The sequence below is a fragment of the Nicotiana tabacum genome, chromosome 14 (assembly GCF_000715075.1).
Source record: "Nicotiana tabacum cultivar K326 chromosome 14, ASM71507v2, whole genome shotgun sequence".
Classification (NCBI taxonomy): domain Eukaryota; kingdom Viridiplantae; phylum Streptophyta; class Magnoliopsida; order Solanales; family Solanaceae; genus Nicotiana; species Nicotiana tabacum.
In genome coordinates this window covers 104,173,003-104,190,058 of record NC_134093.1, presented here as the reverse complement: position 1 = coordinate 104,190,058, position 17,056 = coordinate 104,173,003, and the positions used below count along the sequence as shown (strand labels likewise).

The 17,056-nt window shown below is 36.1% G+C and overlaps 1 protein-coding gene across 1 annotated transcript; it reads right to left on the bottom strand.

The window, feature by feature from the left end:
* Nucleotides 1-13,795: 13,795 nt before the first annotated feature.
* On the bottom strand, nt 13,796-17,056 carry LOC107759305 (protein translation factor SUI1 homolog 2-like). The gene is made up of 5 exons (XM_016577191.2): nt 16,980-17,056; nt 16,225-16,311; nt 15,388-15,593; nt 14,854-14,907; nt 13,796-14,169 (listed from the first exon to the last, which is right to left on the bottom strand). The coding sequence occupies exons 2-5, from the start codon at nt 16,259-16,261 to the stop codon at nt 14,125-14,127; spliced, it is 342 nt and encodes a 113-aa protein (XP_016432677.1). The 5' UTR covers nt 16,262-16,311; nt 16,980-17,056; the 3' UTR covers nt 13,796-14,124.

Sequence of the window (17,056 nt, the reverse complement as noted above, 5' to 3'; positions counted from 1 at the left end):
AGCTGTAATTTCACGAATCTGATACCAACAACACGCCTTATAAGACATATAAGCCATGTTCCAACTCTCGCAATCCCGACACGACGAAAAGAGATGTGTAGAAACTCATAACCACCTGCCAAAATAATAAATCCTAGGGTCTCTTCACCTGACAAGCACCATTACCTCATTATGAACTGAATAACGATATTTTCTCTTTAATATACCCTAATTAACTTCGATCGCTCTGATCTTAGGTCCAATAATCTCGTCTCACCCAGTACAGGCTGCTCGAGCAATAAGCCACCTCAAACACAATCTAGTATCTTATATGATGCCATTAATGTGCCAACAAGCTACAACCCGAATATGACTCATAATGAAAAAAACGAATGCTGGCAAGGAACTACCCAGCCCTCATAACGAATGAAATAGCCAAGCCGATGTTATGGTTCCATCTCGAAGATAAGAAACAAGGCACACAAATAAGTATATGGAACCGTACATAAAATCTCACTATTGCGCCGTGCAACCTAATTCAACAATGACACTATTGCGGCGTGTAACCCGATCCAAACATGACACTGGTGCGGCGTGCAAGCCGATCCAAATATGACATTATTACGGCGCGCAACTCGATCCACATAACATACCCATGGCAGTGGGCCACCTGATCCAACAATACACCCGTGGCGGCGTGCCACCCGATCCACACAACAATCAATAAGGAAACACCTATCAAGTCATAATGCTTATACTTACAAATGCTCGAATATCGACCACAAGCATGCCAAGTGAATAATACAAGACCTGGGGAGACGGATAGCGCCATACGCTACGAAAACCCAAGCACGACTAAGGTGCAATAAATGACCTGTATCTCGAGAACCATCCTGCTCATATAACACCACAAACTACACGAGATCACAACACATGTGTGAATAATCAAGCCGTCTCACAACCCACCTGGCACAATAGAGTATTACATGGAATAGCTTACGATGGGAATAACATCCAATGCCCGAAGACTCCTCCGTAAGCAATGCTATTCCAAATGAACACATCTGACTTAACGTAGAGCACACATTCACATTAGACCCACTAACGGACCTCAAGTCGATTATGATCAAACCATACTAAGCCAACAACCTTTCAAGGATCCACATTGTCCATATTCCTGACACACACGAGCAGCCGTCCACTCGGACCAAACTTCTACAGTCCACAACCAACTGACTAGAGTGCCTTTCAGGCATAAACTCTGATACTTGGTTTCAATCCCTAACAATCAAGGGATTAACATGACACACTTACACAAATTTCCCTGTGGGATACGCTCCCACGACCTTCCGCACCAGGTAGCAAAGTCTGCACCTCCATACCACCCATCGTACTAATTTTGTAAAGCAAATCAAGAATCCGCAAATCAATACACAAAGCCTCTTACACAGGACAACTTTCTCATGTGACACTAAAGAAAATACCAGCTTACTCTGAACATCTGAATTCTTCCCTGCCCATCCGAGCTCGTGACATTCTTGTCAACACCGAACTGCAACCTCGATCCCCCACTTTCAATTCCCATGTTGCTTACTACACCTATCATGCCGCAACGCGAGAGTACAAGAATTCATCATAACCCCTGTACTACTAGTAGAATAAATACTTCATTGGCTAGAACCCTTTCAATTAACTCATTTCAGAAGAACTATTGCAACACGCAGTTGAATTCCCATAACCGCAGAAAATACAAACCTCAAGTTGTGGTCTAAACTGCAATAATTCTTCCGGGATCCATTTACACATAACAAGGCCATTTGAATCAAATACCTCCCAAATCAATCGAATTATGGTGGTTGTCAAGCCCGCACATACAACCATAAACTACCTATATAGCTAACACACCAAAGGAACTAATCATTACCACAATCATGCTGATTCAAACCATTACTAACCGATCCAACTTCTTCCAATTTACTCTTGACTTGCCTTAGAAATAATAATAGCTCAATTCAAAAACATAACGAACTCAATCAGCACTCATCTTGAGTGACCCGAATCACGAGACCTCATCGTCTCAATACCCATGAACCATCTCATACCCTCCTCAAGCGCACAATAGCATCTTCAACTGGTACACCCATTCTGCAAGACCTTCCACGAATCCGAAATTGTTTCTCTCATTTCTCCAACACTGCCCCGCAGACCCGATGATAACATATAAAATTCCCCAAGTATTCTTCACACTCTGTTGCAAAATCCCCGTCTTCAGCCACATAACGAACCCAAAATCCTTAGACACAACGCTTACATCCTTGAACCCATTAGAACCACTATTGAGAGTTACCCACTCTGACCTAGTTCCGAATATAATCAAACTCCAACGCTCTGTTAGCACATGAACACTCCCGAAGAAGCAACCAGATGAATTCTTTCCCTTGTACATCACATCCACAAGAAGCATAAACTCTGAGTCTTCCCAAAACCTGCATATGAATCGATAAGACGAAATATAGCACACATTCATCAAGTTCTTTTCTTGAATTACCCCTGATGTTCTCTTTTCTTAGTCATAAATGATCCACCAATGCACCGATAACCAGAAATCGCACAAGCAGACAACCACGCGATCCAATCGTAGATGGTGGGCTCCCCCACTTAGCTTTAAGCTACCATCACATAATGTAGAACCCACTAAGGTTCCTCCTTCTCAATTACCATGATCTCGCACCGTCAACCCGCCAAAATTCTCATAGTCTCTTATTAAACTTTTCATGAACATTCCAAATTATAATCCACAATCGCATATTCGACCTTCTGCCGGGTAGTAAGTAGAACTCTTCGTAGAAACTTCATCAAAATCACGCAACCGCTAACCTGCCCATAGGAGATAGCCCACCTGTGGAATTCCATACCGACATCTTCCAATGATAGTGCACTGGGTACTACTACTACGAAATCAGTAAACCCTCCTGAACCTATGCTCGTCCACCGGTTGTAAAAGTCTGTTCATTCCCCATAGACATCAACTGAAAGTCCGACAATACATTCCAAACTTGAAGTCACGTTGCATACCAAAAACGATAATCATGTTTTCACACCCCTTTTCATTTCAAGCAAATTCCTCTCTGCCATATTCAATCCTCCTCAGTACAATAGCCACCATCCCGAATAAAATCCATAGACCTAGACACTTTCCACCATGGTTCCCAAATCACTCTAAACATTTCTCAAGGCATGTGGCCATCCTACCACATAATCTATATGCTACTCTGTCACTCCCACTTCGATTAAACTATCTCCTTTAAGCAACTTCTCGACCTCTGCTTTTCATACTTGACCTGTTAGCAATTTAACCACTGCGAGACACCTCCCACCATGTCTATCCTCATCCTTCGCTAACCAAATGTTGCCTCAAATCAAAATCCATATCCGTAGCACCTGAACTAATAAATTGCTACCAACTCTAAGCCTCTTCGAAGATCATCTTTCTCAGGCCATCAGCATTAGAAACACCGATTCAATTCTGAAACCGCTACACACCGCCATCTTTGACAACCGCTTCTCAGGCACTATTTCACAATACCCTGCCCCGAAGACGAATCAAAGAAGACCATAACATCGGTGAATCTTAATGCGTTCAAACAAGGACGATGACACCACATCACAAATAAGAATTCCAACACGCTCAAAAATATCGAGTCTCATTACTCCATTAACCAAAGCCTAAACATCCATAGTCCGATTGCCTTTCCTCTGCTGGAATTAAATGTCGAACCTCTAAACCATGCACTGAGAAATCCTCCTGTCAAGTTATTCACTGCCTCGACACATAAACAAGCACCCTACCATTATACCAACACTGTGGGATAACAACGTATGAACATCATAATAATCTGCGCATAGCCTCAAAACCATAGGAAATACAGATGCTAGGCTGAAACAACAAAACACCCTTCCGCAAAGCGATGATAATATCCTGCCCGAATACGCAGGGAGAAACATCCTCCACCACGTCTGCAGTACCACTACAACTCTTCGATGCCCAATTGATAACAAGCGCTCCATGTGCATAAGATTGAGTACGAAGGAAATGAAGGCATAAGCTTCAATAGAATCAAATCGCACAAAGAGGAATCAAGAAGGGAAGTGCTCCTAACAGACCTATAGCCTCTCGAAGATAAGTACAGACATCTCTGTACCGAAACGCAAGATTCTACTAGACTTGTTCATGACCCATGAGGCCCAAGTGAACCAAGAGCTCTGATACCAAGCTGTCACGACCCAAAACTCACTATAGGTCATGATGGCGGCCAACGCCGACGTTAGGCAAGCCAACAGTGAACTATCACATTAATTGTTCATTTTATTACTTTCAAAATCATAAATTTTATTAAGAAAATTTACGCCCTTAAAATCACGGGTACATACATAACTAGTATTGCATAAAAATAAAAGGTGATAATAATATGCGAATCTGTAAGCATCAACTAGATTATCCCCAAAACCCGGTGCCACAAGTACATGAGTATTTACTAAGGAGTACAATAATAATACAACATCTGTCTACAGCAGTTGTGCCTATGCGCCTAGATGACCATCAAATGAACCTGTCAGATTCTGCACATTTAGTGCAGAAGTGCAGCATGAGTACGTGAATCAACATGTACCCAGTAAGTATCTAGCCTAACCCCGGAAAAGTAGTGACGAGGGGTCGACATCAACACTTACTAGAGGTCTAATAAATCAATATGAAAAATCGTAAGCAGATATGAAGCACCACATAATAATGGGATAAAATGGTAACTAACATATTCTTTCAAAATTCTTTTAACGCTATAAACTTCTCAATCTCGTATCCTATCTCAATAGCTCGAAAAATATCAAGTGCCAATATCAAAGGAATGAGGAGTACCATATAAAATGTCAAGCATCAGTGGAAGTATAATCTCGTGAATATTCGGACTGCAAGCAATATAACACACGATTATGCCGAGGCCGTACGGCCTGATCCCGAATAATGTGTACATTATCGAGGGTTGAGCGGCACGAACCATAGTTGCATATATTATACTGCCAAGGCATTCGGCCCGCTCCACAAGAAAGGAAGAAAATCATCGAATTACGAGACACGCGCTTACAATACAGTACAGGAGCACGAAGTGAATATAACCTTTACCATTTCTCAAATAACTTGCCAACAACTCAAGGTGATAAGGCTCGGCCTAATATATATATATATATATATATATATATATATATATATATATATATATATATATATATATATATATATACACACACACACACACACACATTATTTATAAATTCAATTAATTAAGCCAGCAAAATAAGTTTAAATAATTCAAATATTACATGATAAAGTCCTAAGTCTACCCGGATATGAACATGCTTTAGCTATGTACGGATTCTCATCACCTCGTGCATACGTAGCACCCCACAACTAGTAGCACATAATAATTACATCACCTAGGGAGTAGCTTTCCCCTGACAAGGTTAGACAAGAGACTTATCTCGCTCCGTAATTTCATAACCTGCTCCCACGCCTCTCTAACACTTCAAACCAATGCTCATCGATATGAAACTACTCAAACTAGGTGCAAATCAATCAAAAATATAACCCAATGCGTATAATTTAATAATTTATAATAATTCTCAACTCCGCTCGAAAAGTCAACAAAGTCAACCCTTGGGCTTACGTGCCCTGATTTCGAAAAATTTCGAAGATAAAATTTACCCATAACATTACGAACATAAATATAATGATTTATTCCCAATTCCATGTCCAATTTTGTGGTCAAAATTCAAAAATACCTATTTCTTGATTTCTTTCAAAATCCCATAATTTCTATTAATTTCCATATTTAAATCCACATATAATCCATATGTTTTACTAACATTACGTGGAAATTACTTACATTGCAATATATGATGAAAATACTGACTATGCGTACAAGTCATAATGTATGAAGTGAAACTACTCAAGGTCTCAAACCGCCGAACGGCATGCTAGAGCTTGAAACAACCGGTCGGGTCGCTACAGAATATTACTGTGTGGTTGCATGAATATATCATTGGTCGCGTATATGTGGTACGCCAAAAATATTTTGCCATGCCTTATAAAAAGTTACTAAAGGCAAAATTAAAGCAAGAAATAATTTTGCTTATGATGATTTGACTATGACAATTATTATGATATAATTTTCTCCGTGAATGAGACATTCACATATGGATGGTGTGATAAAAGATCGTGTAGTACAAAATAATTGAGAGCTCCGAAAGAGCGAATTTATTACTATCTTGATGAATAAAATTATTCATGGCATTGGTATTGTAGTAAATCTCAAAAGAACTTTTTGAGTTTCAATTATATTAGCCAAAGTAGTTGGCATATTGAGACTATAAATAAAAGATTAAATATCTTCATATTACTGTAATCATACCGGGTAAATATAAAAGGTTACCCGACTTTTTTTTATTTGTACTACATAAGTATAAGCATGATAATGGAATCGCATTCCACAAGTAAACTAGAGGTATACTGAAATAAATATTAGTTGGCATGACCGGTGGGACATCCCGGTTTAATTATGATGTGCAAATAATTGAGAATTCACATTGGCATATATTGAAGAAATAGAAGATTCTTCAAAGAATTCTCTTGTGCTGCTTATTCTCATGATATACCATCTAAGGTTGGGACTAAATCCCTTAATTTCTGAAACGAATAAAAGGTGATATATATGGGTCAGTCACCTGCCATGTGGACTGTTTACTATTATGTGATTTTAATAGATGCATCTACTGTATGGTCGCATGCGCCTTTGTTATCAACTTGCAACTTGGCTTTTGCAAGGTTACTTGCTCAAATTATTAGAGAACAGTTTTGAAATGTAAATTATGATAATTTATTTTGATAATGCTGGTTTAGCAGAAATTGTATGTCTCCAATTATAGCTAAACAATAGGTTATGAGAACAAAACTCCCAAAAAAGAAATTTGGTATGAGATGTATTATTTAATATATAGCAACACTTGTACGCATCTAGCCAATTAGTTATGATTAATTCTCCCCATCACAATCGGGTCAGGGTCAGGAACTAAATAATTTTTACCTAGAAATATGGATGTGCTATATACTTTAATTGTTCTACCACAATGCACACAGATGGATCCCCAAAGAAGGTTGGGGATATGTGTTGGTGATTACAATATTAGGAGGGGGAGAAAATGGACAGCTGATAAAGTAATATATGGAATGAATTATTATGAGTACACCTAGATCCTTGTACAAAAAAAATGTGAACTTGAAGTTCAAGTGATAATTCATTTGTAAAATATTGCCAGACGCATTTGCTGACCCAAAGCTAAATATCATATTTCAGCTGCTAATGCTCCAAATAGAATAAAGTCTATGTTGGACAGAGTCTATAACACGCATGGAGCGTAATAGACCAATCGGTTTTAAAGATAAAACTCCTTGAAGAAGAAGAGGAGAAAATGGTTAAGATGATCATATAAGGAGGCAAGTGCTCTATAAGAGCACCATAATGTAACACTTTAAGATCTCATGGGAGAAGCTTGGGTACCTAAAAATAATGATATTTCGATAAGTTATGCCTTTATTGAGTTATGATGAAACCGATCCAAAATGACCGTCGACGATATTGTTGATATAATGTAGCACTCACTATTATTAATATTGACGAGGATCTTAAGCTCAAATGTATCATGGAATTTGGACAAATAAATGATTTGCCAAACAAAAAATATACAATGAAAATTGACTTACCTGAAAAATGTATAGGTGCTGGTCATATGTATAGAACCAATTTCGGGATTGGGCACAGTATGAAAGATCTTTTAGATGCACATATTCCCCCGGGGGGGCGATTGGGGCGTGGACATGAGGGTCTTTATGACACAATCAATAATTCGCTTCTATTTCAGTATCTTTGGTATTAGGATCGTTATTCTGGTTGTTGGCAGTAAAAATTACTACACGTTTGGCTTTTCTTGAACGAATTTGATGATCCAGTGGTACGCCCTCTTGATAGTCACCCGATTGTTGTTCCAATTCGGTAATTAATTTATGTGACCAGCGAGGTATTTTTTTACTGATTTCTTTTATTCCTATCAATTTTTTTTCAGATGTTGTCCCATTAGGATCAATTGCATTGAATACAAATTTTACAAATTTAGTTCTTTTTTCTGAATTCACTCTTCCCTGTTCTTGGTCTGAAAATAAAGAAAGGTCTTTCAAATTTAAACTCGATTTTGGTTCGTTATCAAATTCATTGATTAAAGTTAAGAACTCGTCAATTTCTGTTGATAATGGTTTTTTATCAACCGTATCCACTTTTTGTTCAAATTCTTGGTAATCAGTGTTCTTTCAAAATTGACTATTTGCCCCTCTGTTAGAGGTGTTCCAGAAATGTCTGCGATCGAGTAAATAGCTCTACGAACGAATGGGTCGGATCGACTTGGAAAATGGAAAGATTTGTACAAGTTATACGTTTCGTCACCACTTTGTGGAAAATCGTTAGGTATGAATATGTTAGATACCTGTGACTCGATTGGTGAAATAGTATCTCTCCCCCAAAAAGCATATTTTTTTTTACCGACGCACAAAGAAAATATTTTGTTGCGAATGAACAAGATATTGAGGAATTGTCCATACGTAAAGAGGGTCGTCACCGAATCATCCAAATTAGAGTGTTGATCTTTTTTCCTGGGGGGGGGGGGGGATTCCAATTTGATGAGATTCGGAAATGAGGGTTCATTTAAATAACTAAATTACAGAATTAAGTTCTATCTTTTCTTTTGCGGGAGGAGTCTTTCCCTTCTATCCAATGATTGAACAAAAAAAGACAAATTCATTCTTTTTCTAATCAATCAAGGGGAACATTTATAATTCTTAATTTCAATTTCATTTTATTAATTTCATTTCATTTTATAAGTTGGACGAATAGTCCCAACATCTGAAAGCACAAAGCAGTGGAGGTATAAATGTGTTTTTGTGTGAAAGTTAAATAAAATCAAGTCGGTAGATATAAAGACAACTTGTGGCACAAGATATATCGCAAATGCCCTGGCATTAATTATATGAAGAGAAGTTCTCTTGTGATGGATGCAATTGCTTTCAGGTAAAGTCTGGAAATACATGAAAATTTTAATATGCGTATAGTGAATTGTTGTCATTATTAATATGGCTAGCTAGACAACAAAGTTTATATGAAAATCCTTAAAAGATTTAGTCTGTTATGAAGCATATAAAGGTTCCCGAAAAATTTATTCAAGAAAGCTTTCAAAATCCTCACGGATCGAAATAATCAGGGCACATGTGATATAATCGCCTTAACAAGTACCTATTAAAGGAAGGGTACAAAAGATGACCCAGTTTATTCTTACGTCTTTATAAGATAATTTGAATATGATTCGGCAAAATTCTTGTATATCATAATTACTTGAATTCTTGGGGAGTTTCGAAGGCAGTAGATTATCTACTAAATTAATTTGAAATGAATGATTTTGAAAGATCTAAAATCACAAAAGATTCTAAAGTGATTCCATTGAGTACTCCAATGGTTGTGAAAACACTTATTATAAATAAAGATCTATTATGACCTCATGGAATAATAAATATTTCTTGGTTCTGAAGTACCATATCTTAGTACAATTGATGCACTAATGTATCTTGCTAATACTATAATGCCTGACATAACTTTTTCAGTTAATGCCTTAGCAAGATATAGCTCTGCTTCTACAAGGAGATATTTGAAAGAATATATATATATATATATATATATATATATATATATATATATATATATATATATATATATATATATATATATATATATATATATATATATATATATATATATATATATATATATATATATATATATATATATCTAAAAAGAATTACTGATATGGGTTTATTTTATGACAATGATTGCAGCTCTGATTTTGTTGGTTATGCCAATGCTGGGTATTTATCTGACCCACACAAGGTTCGATCTAAATTAGGCTATATGTTTACATGTGGAGGCACTGCCATATCTTGGAGATCGACTAAGCAATCAATCGTGGATACTTCATCTAATCATGCTGAGATAATTACTATTCATGAAGTAAGTCAATAATATGTGGGGTTGAGGTCTATAATACATCTTATTCGAGAAAAATATAGTTTAAAGTATGGTAAAATACCCATAATTTTGTATGAAGACAATGCAGCATACATAGCCCAATTGAAGGAAGGATTCATAAAGGGAAATAGGACAAATCACATTTCACCAAAGTTATTTTTCACACATGTTCTTCAAAAGTATAGTGATATCAATGTGCAACAGATTCGTCCAAGTGATAATATGGCTGATTTGTTCACCAAATCTCTACCAACGTCAACCTTCAAGAAACTACTGTATAAGATTGGGATGCGAAGGCTCAAAGATGTGAATTGATGTTCTCATCAGGGGGAGTCAATACGTGTTGTACTCTTTTTCTCTTATAAGGTTTTGTCCCACTGGATTTTTCTTGCAATATTTTTAATGAGGCAACCAAAAAGCATATTATTAAATATGTGTAATCTTTTTCCTTTAATAGAATTTATTTCCACTAGGTTTTTCCTAGTAAGATTTTAACGAGGCGCATTATCTACTAATGGACATTCAAGGGGGAGTATTATAAATAATATTAAGAGTGAATGTTCATGTATTATGAAATTATAAAGTGGCATGGCATTCAACAAGTGGCAAGATCTTTCAACAAATGTCAAGACTTTCAACAAGTGCCAAGACTTTCAACAAGTGGCAAAGCCTTTTCAACAAATGTCAAGATTTTCAACAAGTGTCAGGACTTTGGATAAGTGGCCAAATCCTTTCATGCCAAAGTGCCTATAAATAGGCCCAAACATTTAGAAGAATATTATGAAGAAAAGTTTATTAATTATCTCCCTTTAAATTCCTCTTTATTTACTTTATTTTCTATTATTCCATAACAATTCCTCTTTAAACTACACTTTTTCTTTGTAGGTATTATGCCTTAATATATGGTAGGCCACACTCTTTAAGCACTAGTTAAGCATTGTACAAATAATTAGTCCTAAATCTAGTCTAAGTCTTATGGAGCTACCTCGGGTAGATTTTAAGGGGTGCCTAATACCTTCCCCTTAGAAGAAAAAGAACCCTTACTCATAATCTCACTGGTTAACAGACTAATGAAGAATATGGCCTTTAGTAATTAAATAGGTATCCTAATATACCTTTAAATATTAGGTGGCGACTCTCTTTCATCAACAATAGAGAAACCATAAAATGAACCTTGTTTTGACTAGTGCAAAATAGGGTGCAACAGTTATTATTCTCACCATGATGGTCTGACCCAGCGTCAATATTCAAGTGAGCAGACTGAGAATTTGACATCCTTAGGCTAACCTGGAATCAAAACTTCAAAGAACAAGCGTAAAATATGGTGTGTTATGGAGATTCGTATTAAATCACCACTATTATCCTTAGCCCCACTGTGGGTGCCAAACTGTTTACCCTAAAAATGAGTAACAATTAAATTTGTAAGCGGTTCAAAGGATATGTGATTTAATTCAATACGAATGATCTAAGAATAACATGTAATTAAATTAAAGATAAAATGAAAGATCAAATCAATTATACTGTGATGATCAAGTCTGGTCCTCAATCAGACCCTCGATATAAGTTCGGTAGCACGTAAAGAAAAGAATGACTGAAGAACACTTTGAATAATAGCTAGAAGGCAAAAATAAATTTTTATTGCTTTGATTTGCGTATTAACTACCCGTTAAAATAAAAAAAACTTTTCTATTTATATAGTAGAGAAATTTCAGTTCTAGTACAAGTCTAAATAAGGTAAAAATCTTCTTTTTTCGGTAAATGTCGATCCGTTGTTGATATCAGACGGGATTCGCACCATAATATCCGGTTGAGGGAGAGTATTACGGCTCCTGCTTGCCATGCATAATCGTTCCCTGCATTTCCCGTGGTCTAGAAACTTTACATGGTTTGGGTCAGTTATTTTACCGTGGCTGATCCCAGGTACATCGTTAACTCCTCCCGGATTCCGATACGAGGGGTCCTTCGGCCTTGCTTATAGTCGCATCGAACTGTGCTTCCCTCTTGTTTCCTTATTGGGAAACCGGAAAAATTTTGCCCCCGATTTTACCCGTACACAATATCAACTTGTCATGTTTAGTTATAAAAATTGGTTAACTTAATTTTTGAATAACAAAAAAAAAGTGACGGACAGTTCTTAACAAGATTATTTCTTACGGAGAGTAACAAATTGTACTTTTAACGAGCTATTATGGTAGATCATAATTTTTTTAATTTTTTTTTGTGTTGAACGTGTTAGCATTTTAGAATTATTAATCTCAAGAAATTATGATCACTTCTATGATAAATTTGTTTATTCTTGTTATAATGGGTAAATCATTTTCGGCTTGAGTTTTGGATTAAAATTAAATATCAATCACCTCTTCCATAAATAAAAAAAATTCCCTTCTTCATTATGGCACTGACGAGTCCTACAGAGGAGAATTGTTTGCAAAGAGAATTTGATATAAATCCAAAGATTGGGATAAAAATCATAGTATTTGATTTCGAGTTGCAGACTTGCAGTAATGTATGGAAATAAAATAACTGACTCTTTTAATTTCTTTCTCTACACACTCACAAAAATGCTTTTTCATGTCCGTTTTTCCTTTCTCTGCACTTTAATGTTCTTTTTTTAGAAAGAATATTTCTTTTAAGAAAAAGAAAACATTAAGTTTTAAGAAGTTGATTCATTGACAATTAACTATAATTGATATGAACTAGAGCTTTAAGGACTAATGCGCAACACCAAATTAAAAATCTTCGTCTCTATCTGATGGGAATGTAGCTTAATTGTTTATTTGATATTTATTTCCCCTCACATGAATAATTGTGTCGTCTTTCATATTTGTCTACTGATGGTTAACTGATAGCTATTAGGGATTTGATACGCGGATTAAATTATCCCGGAATTATAGTTTTGGAATTATAATCTCTAAACTAGCTAGTTCTATTTTGGAGGTGGGATAAAATATACCAAGTTTGATGGGATATCTAGGATTAACCCTGGGACTAAATTTATACTATGTTTGATTGACAGTCCGCCAACCAAGCATAGTATAAATTTAGTACCACAATTTATCCCACCTTATCCCGTACCAAACGACCCCTTAGTATAACTCTCTTGTACTTGAAATGTTTTTCGATTTCTTATACTTTCCGGTGTTTAATGAAAAATATTTACTCACATTCCGCATTTAAATTTAACCAATCAATTTTAATCATAAAAATTATAAATTAAAGTGAAAATATATTAACATAAGACGTGTATCATGCATTTATTTGTTTAGTTCAAATATGCATGCATGTAAGTTTATTTGCAACCACAATTACCGTATGTAGTTAAAGAAAATATTAAGGATTTAAGTTGTATTCACTTATGATGTATATGAGAGATTTACATATGATTACATTGCGGTTGATCTAATTGTGTAAATAATTTTTTTATCAACTTAATCTCAAACATTAATGATGATATCATTCAAGCTAAATAATGCGTCTCTAACGGGCTACATTGCGCAAAAAAGGGCGAAAAAATATTTTTGGTCATATATAAAAATCTTTGTTGGGATAAGGGAAGATTTAGTGTAAGAGAGCGAGTTCAAAAATTGCTGTGCAGAACTTAAACCAGCCAATTTGCAGAACACTAATAAGCACAAAATAAAAGCTCATGAAATAAGCAAATGAATATTGATAGTAAATTATATACAGAATGACACAGATGTTCATCTGAATTAATATAATATAATCTGGTAAATTTTTGGAGATTTTTCTCCACCTCCATTGGGGACTCAAGAAAAGCAGCACACAAAACAACTACCAGATTTTTCATATACTGATCTGCACATCAAGCTACTAATACCAGCTTCTGCTATATGAGAAATGCCACAAAAAACAATTATACTCAGAAACTGTCGTACGTCGCGCGCTCTTGATAAGGCAAAAAAACTGGAAGTTGCACACAAATGCTTCAATCCCCTTCCTTTGCTTGTGTTTAGAAACCATGAATCTTGATGTTTTCCTTCTTCACAATGCCAGCCTAAACACAAAGAAATCGTATTTACTAAAGGATTTAAGTAATATTACCCTGACAACGCAAATACTTTTTATGCTATCAGTGTCGTTTAACCTGTGATAGATGGATTTTTTGTAAGCGGTATCAATATTTACATAATAATATAAAATAAATAATGTGAATTACCACATTTCTAAACCACTAGTAGCCTTAGTGCATTAGTTTTGTGGAGTCTTAAGTTAGAAGAGGTCTCGAGTTCAATTCTGCTTAACTATAATTTTTAACAAGTTCTTCAAATTTTTGCCAAAAATATATTTTAGTTCAGGTTCGAACCTCCTACCTCTTAAAGCAAAACCAAGAACCTAACCGGCATACCAGCCGAAAATACATGTCAAGTGATGTCATTTTCGATTTATTACTCGTATCGGCACAGAATAATTACATATACTTAGTAAAATTTTGCGACGAACCGGTGTCGCGTGACACCGCTTCGTCCAATCGTATGCCCGCCCATGGTAGTAGGTCAGTCGACATTTTTACTAAGTTATAGATTAATACTTGTCATAGAGATTTACTTGTAACTTGATTGTACGAGTAAGTATTGTTTACATGTCGGTGCATATATAGGACTTAAATTCTTTACTAAAACCGTTCATAGTTATATATACTCCTAAATCATATCTCAAGCAATAGGGCATAAGATCACACCTGTATGAGGAAGGCTGAAACATTCTTCCGCTGATCGCCTTGAAGTTGGATAACCTATGTGAATGAAACAATCAGTAGAGACGAAAGAAGGACAAAAAGGAGAGAGAACGAACATCGTCAGTTTATCTTTTCTTTTTGCTTTAGGCATTCGGTATCAAAAACCAACTAGCCCGACTAATCCAGATTGGCAGCATAAGCGACAAAAGGGGAGGGGTTATAAAAGCGCTCTCTACCAAGAAGTTTTTCATTCGTAAGACTTGAACCCAAAACCTCTGATTAAGAACAGAGTGATTCCAACCATTCTACTATGGTAATAGCATCAGTTTTTCTTTTCTTTTTGCTTTAGGCATCCGATATCAGAAACCTACTAGCCCGACTAATCCAGATTAGCAGCGTAAGCGACAAAAGGAGAGGGGTATAAAAATGCTTTCTACCAAGAAGTTTTCCATTCTTAAGACTTGAAAACGAGATCTCTGGTTAAGAACAGAGTGATCCTAACCATCCTACTATGGTAATAGCATCAGTTATTTTCACCTGGCCAAGTTCTGGATCCTGCACAACGGTACCATTGCAGCAAAATTCCTTCTTGAGGTCCTTGAGAATTTTATTGTAGCTGAATTCTTTCTTCAGGCCTTGAACGGTAGTCAGACTTTTCCTGCCATTTCGCTGTTGAACTCGTATATGCACATATTCTTTCGCACCTGCACCTGAGTTCTGAGCATTTGCATCAGCGAACGGATCTGTCCACACCATACAAAAGCACGAAACAGTGTCACTCCAGTCAGTTGGTTGTCAACAATAATATAAGTGGAAAAAAGAGGAGATAGATCCTTTTCAGTGGCTGCATTAAATTTGAAATAAGTTGGATTGGACAAAAGACAAATTTTCTATTTTTAGCCTTATACTAACGGAAGGGGAGCCTTGGCGTAACTCGTAAAGTTGTTGCCATGTGACGAGGAGGTCACGGGTTCAAGCCGTGGAAACAGCCTCTTGCAGAAAATATTTGGTAAGGCTGCATACAATAGACCCTTGTGGTCCGACCCTTCCTCGGATCCCGCGCATAGCGGGAGCTTAGTGCACCGGGCTGTCTTTTTATTTTTAATACTAATGCACAGGCACACAAAAATTGCACTAGCAACATAATACAACTTTGCTGCAGGAGCAAGGAGCGATAAGTGCTTTCTAGGAAGCAAAGAAGGGAAATTACTAGCGCGAGCAATACCAACCACAACAACAACAACTACTACTATGCCTAAGCATCAAACAACTTAGGGTCGGCTATATGAATCCTGAGTGCCTCATTTAAGCTCCACTTAATGAGCAATACCAAGAAGTAAAAAGTAGCTGAACGAAGAAAGAGATACGACATACCAAAGGTGGTAGGGATTTGGACGTCGTGCTCAGACATGAACCTAGCTTTCAGAAGTACAGAGAACAACCTTGAACGCAACGTTCCAGCTGAAATGGAAAAACATAAAAAAAAAAAAAAGTAATTCACTCGCAAGCATATGGATATACTAACAGAGCAATACTAACGTGAAAAAAAAACAGAAAAAGGTTCGGTTATTTGATTAAAGAGAGATAAATGCACGTTTGGTTCGTCATTTATTGATAGATATGACCTCATAAGAAAAGAAAGAAAAAAACGATGTTTCCAGCTTCTGGTCAAGAACATTCCGCCTAAATTAAAGGTAGTAGAATTGCACACTATTGATCCTTAAATAACAAATGTATACAAATCAGATGAAGGACAAATTCCTATGGAACTAACACCAAATAGAGATTTTATAACACAAATCTGTTCTACCACAAACACATATATTTAGGTGCAAATTAAAAAGAAATGCTTCCGTTGGAACTTTTATCAAATATATTATGTTTCCTGAATATTGACGCAACAGATGAAACAAAAGAAATATCCAATACCAAAAATGCAATTAAGGGTATCAAACAATCAATCAAGAAATCTGCATGAACAAACAAAGAATACTATTAAAAGAATCTCATAGCATTTTGACATTATGACAGATTCTGAACAACAAGAGTTACACTAATTAAAGAATTAACAAAAGGAGAAAAGAAAAAAATTCTTAATTACAAAAAGTTGTAAATGGAAGGGAATTTACCTGACAAAGAAGAAGAAAAAGAAGAAGAAGAAACAGGGATAGGAGTGGAAATCTTGAAAAAGAAAAATTGTATAGAA

Coding starts and splice junctions, on each gene's coding strand:
- LOC107759305 (XM_016577191.2), bottom strand. CDS start 16,261: ATGTCTGAGCACGACGTCCAAATCCCTACCACCTTTG. Junction 14,908..15,387: donor AGGATCCAGAACTTGGCCAG/GTGAAAATAACT, acceptor TCATTCACATAG/GTTATCCAACTTCAAGGCGA. Junction 14,170..14,853: donor TTTCAGCCTTCCTCATACAG/GTGTGATCTTAT, acceptor CTTTGTGTTTAG/GCTGGCATTGTGAAGAAGGA.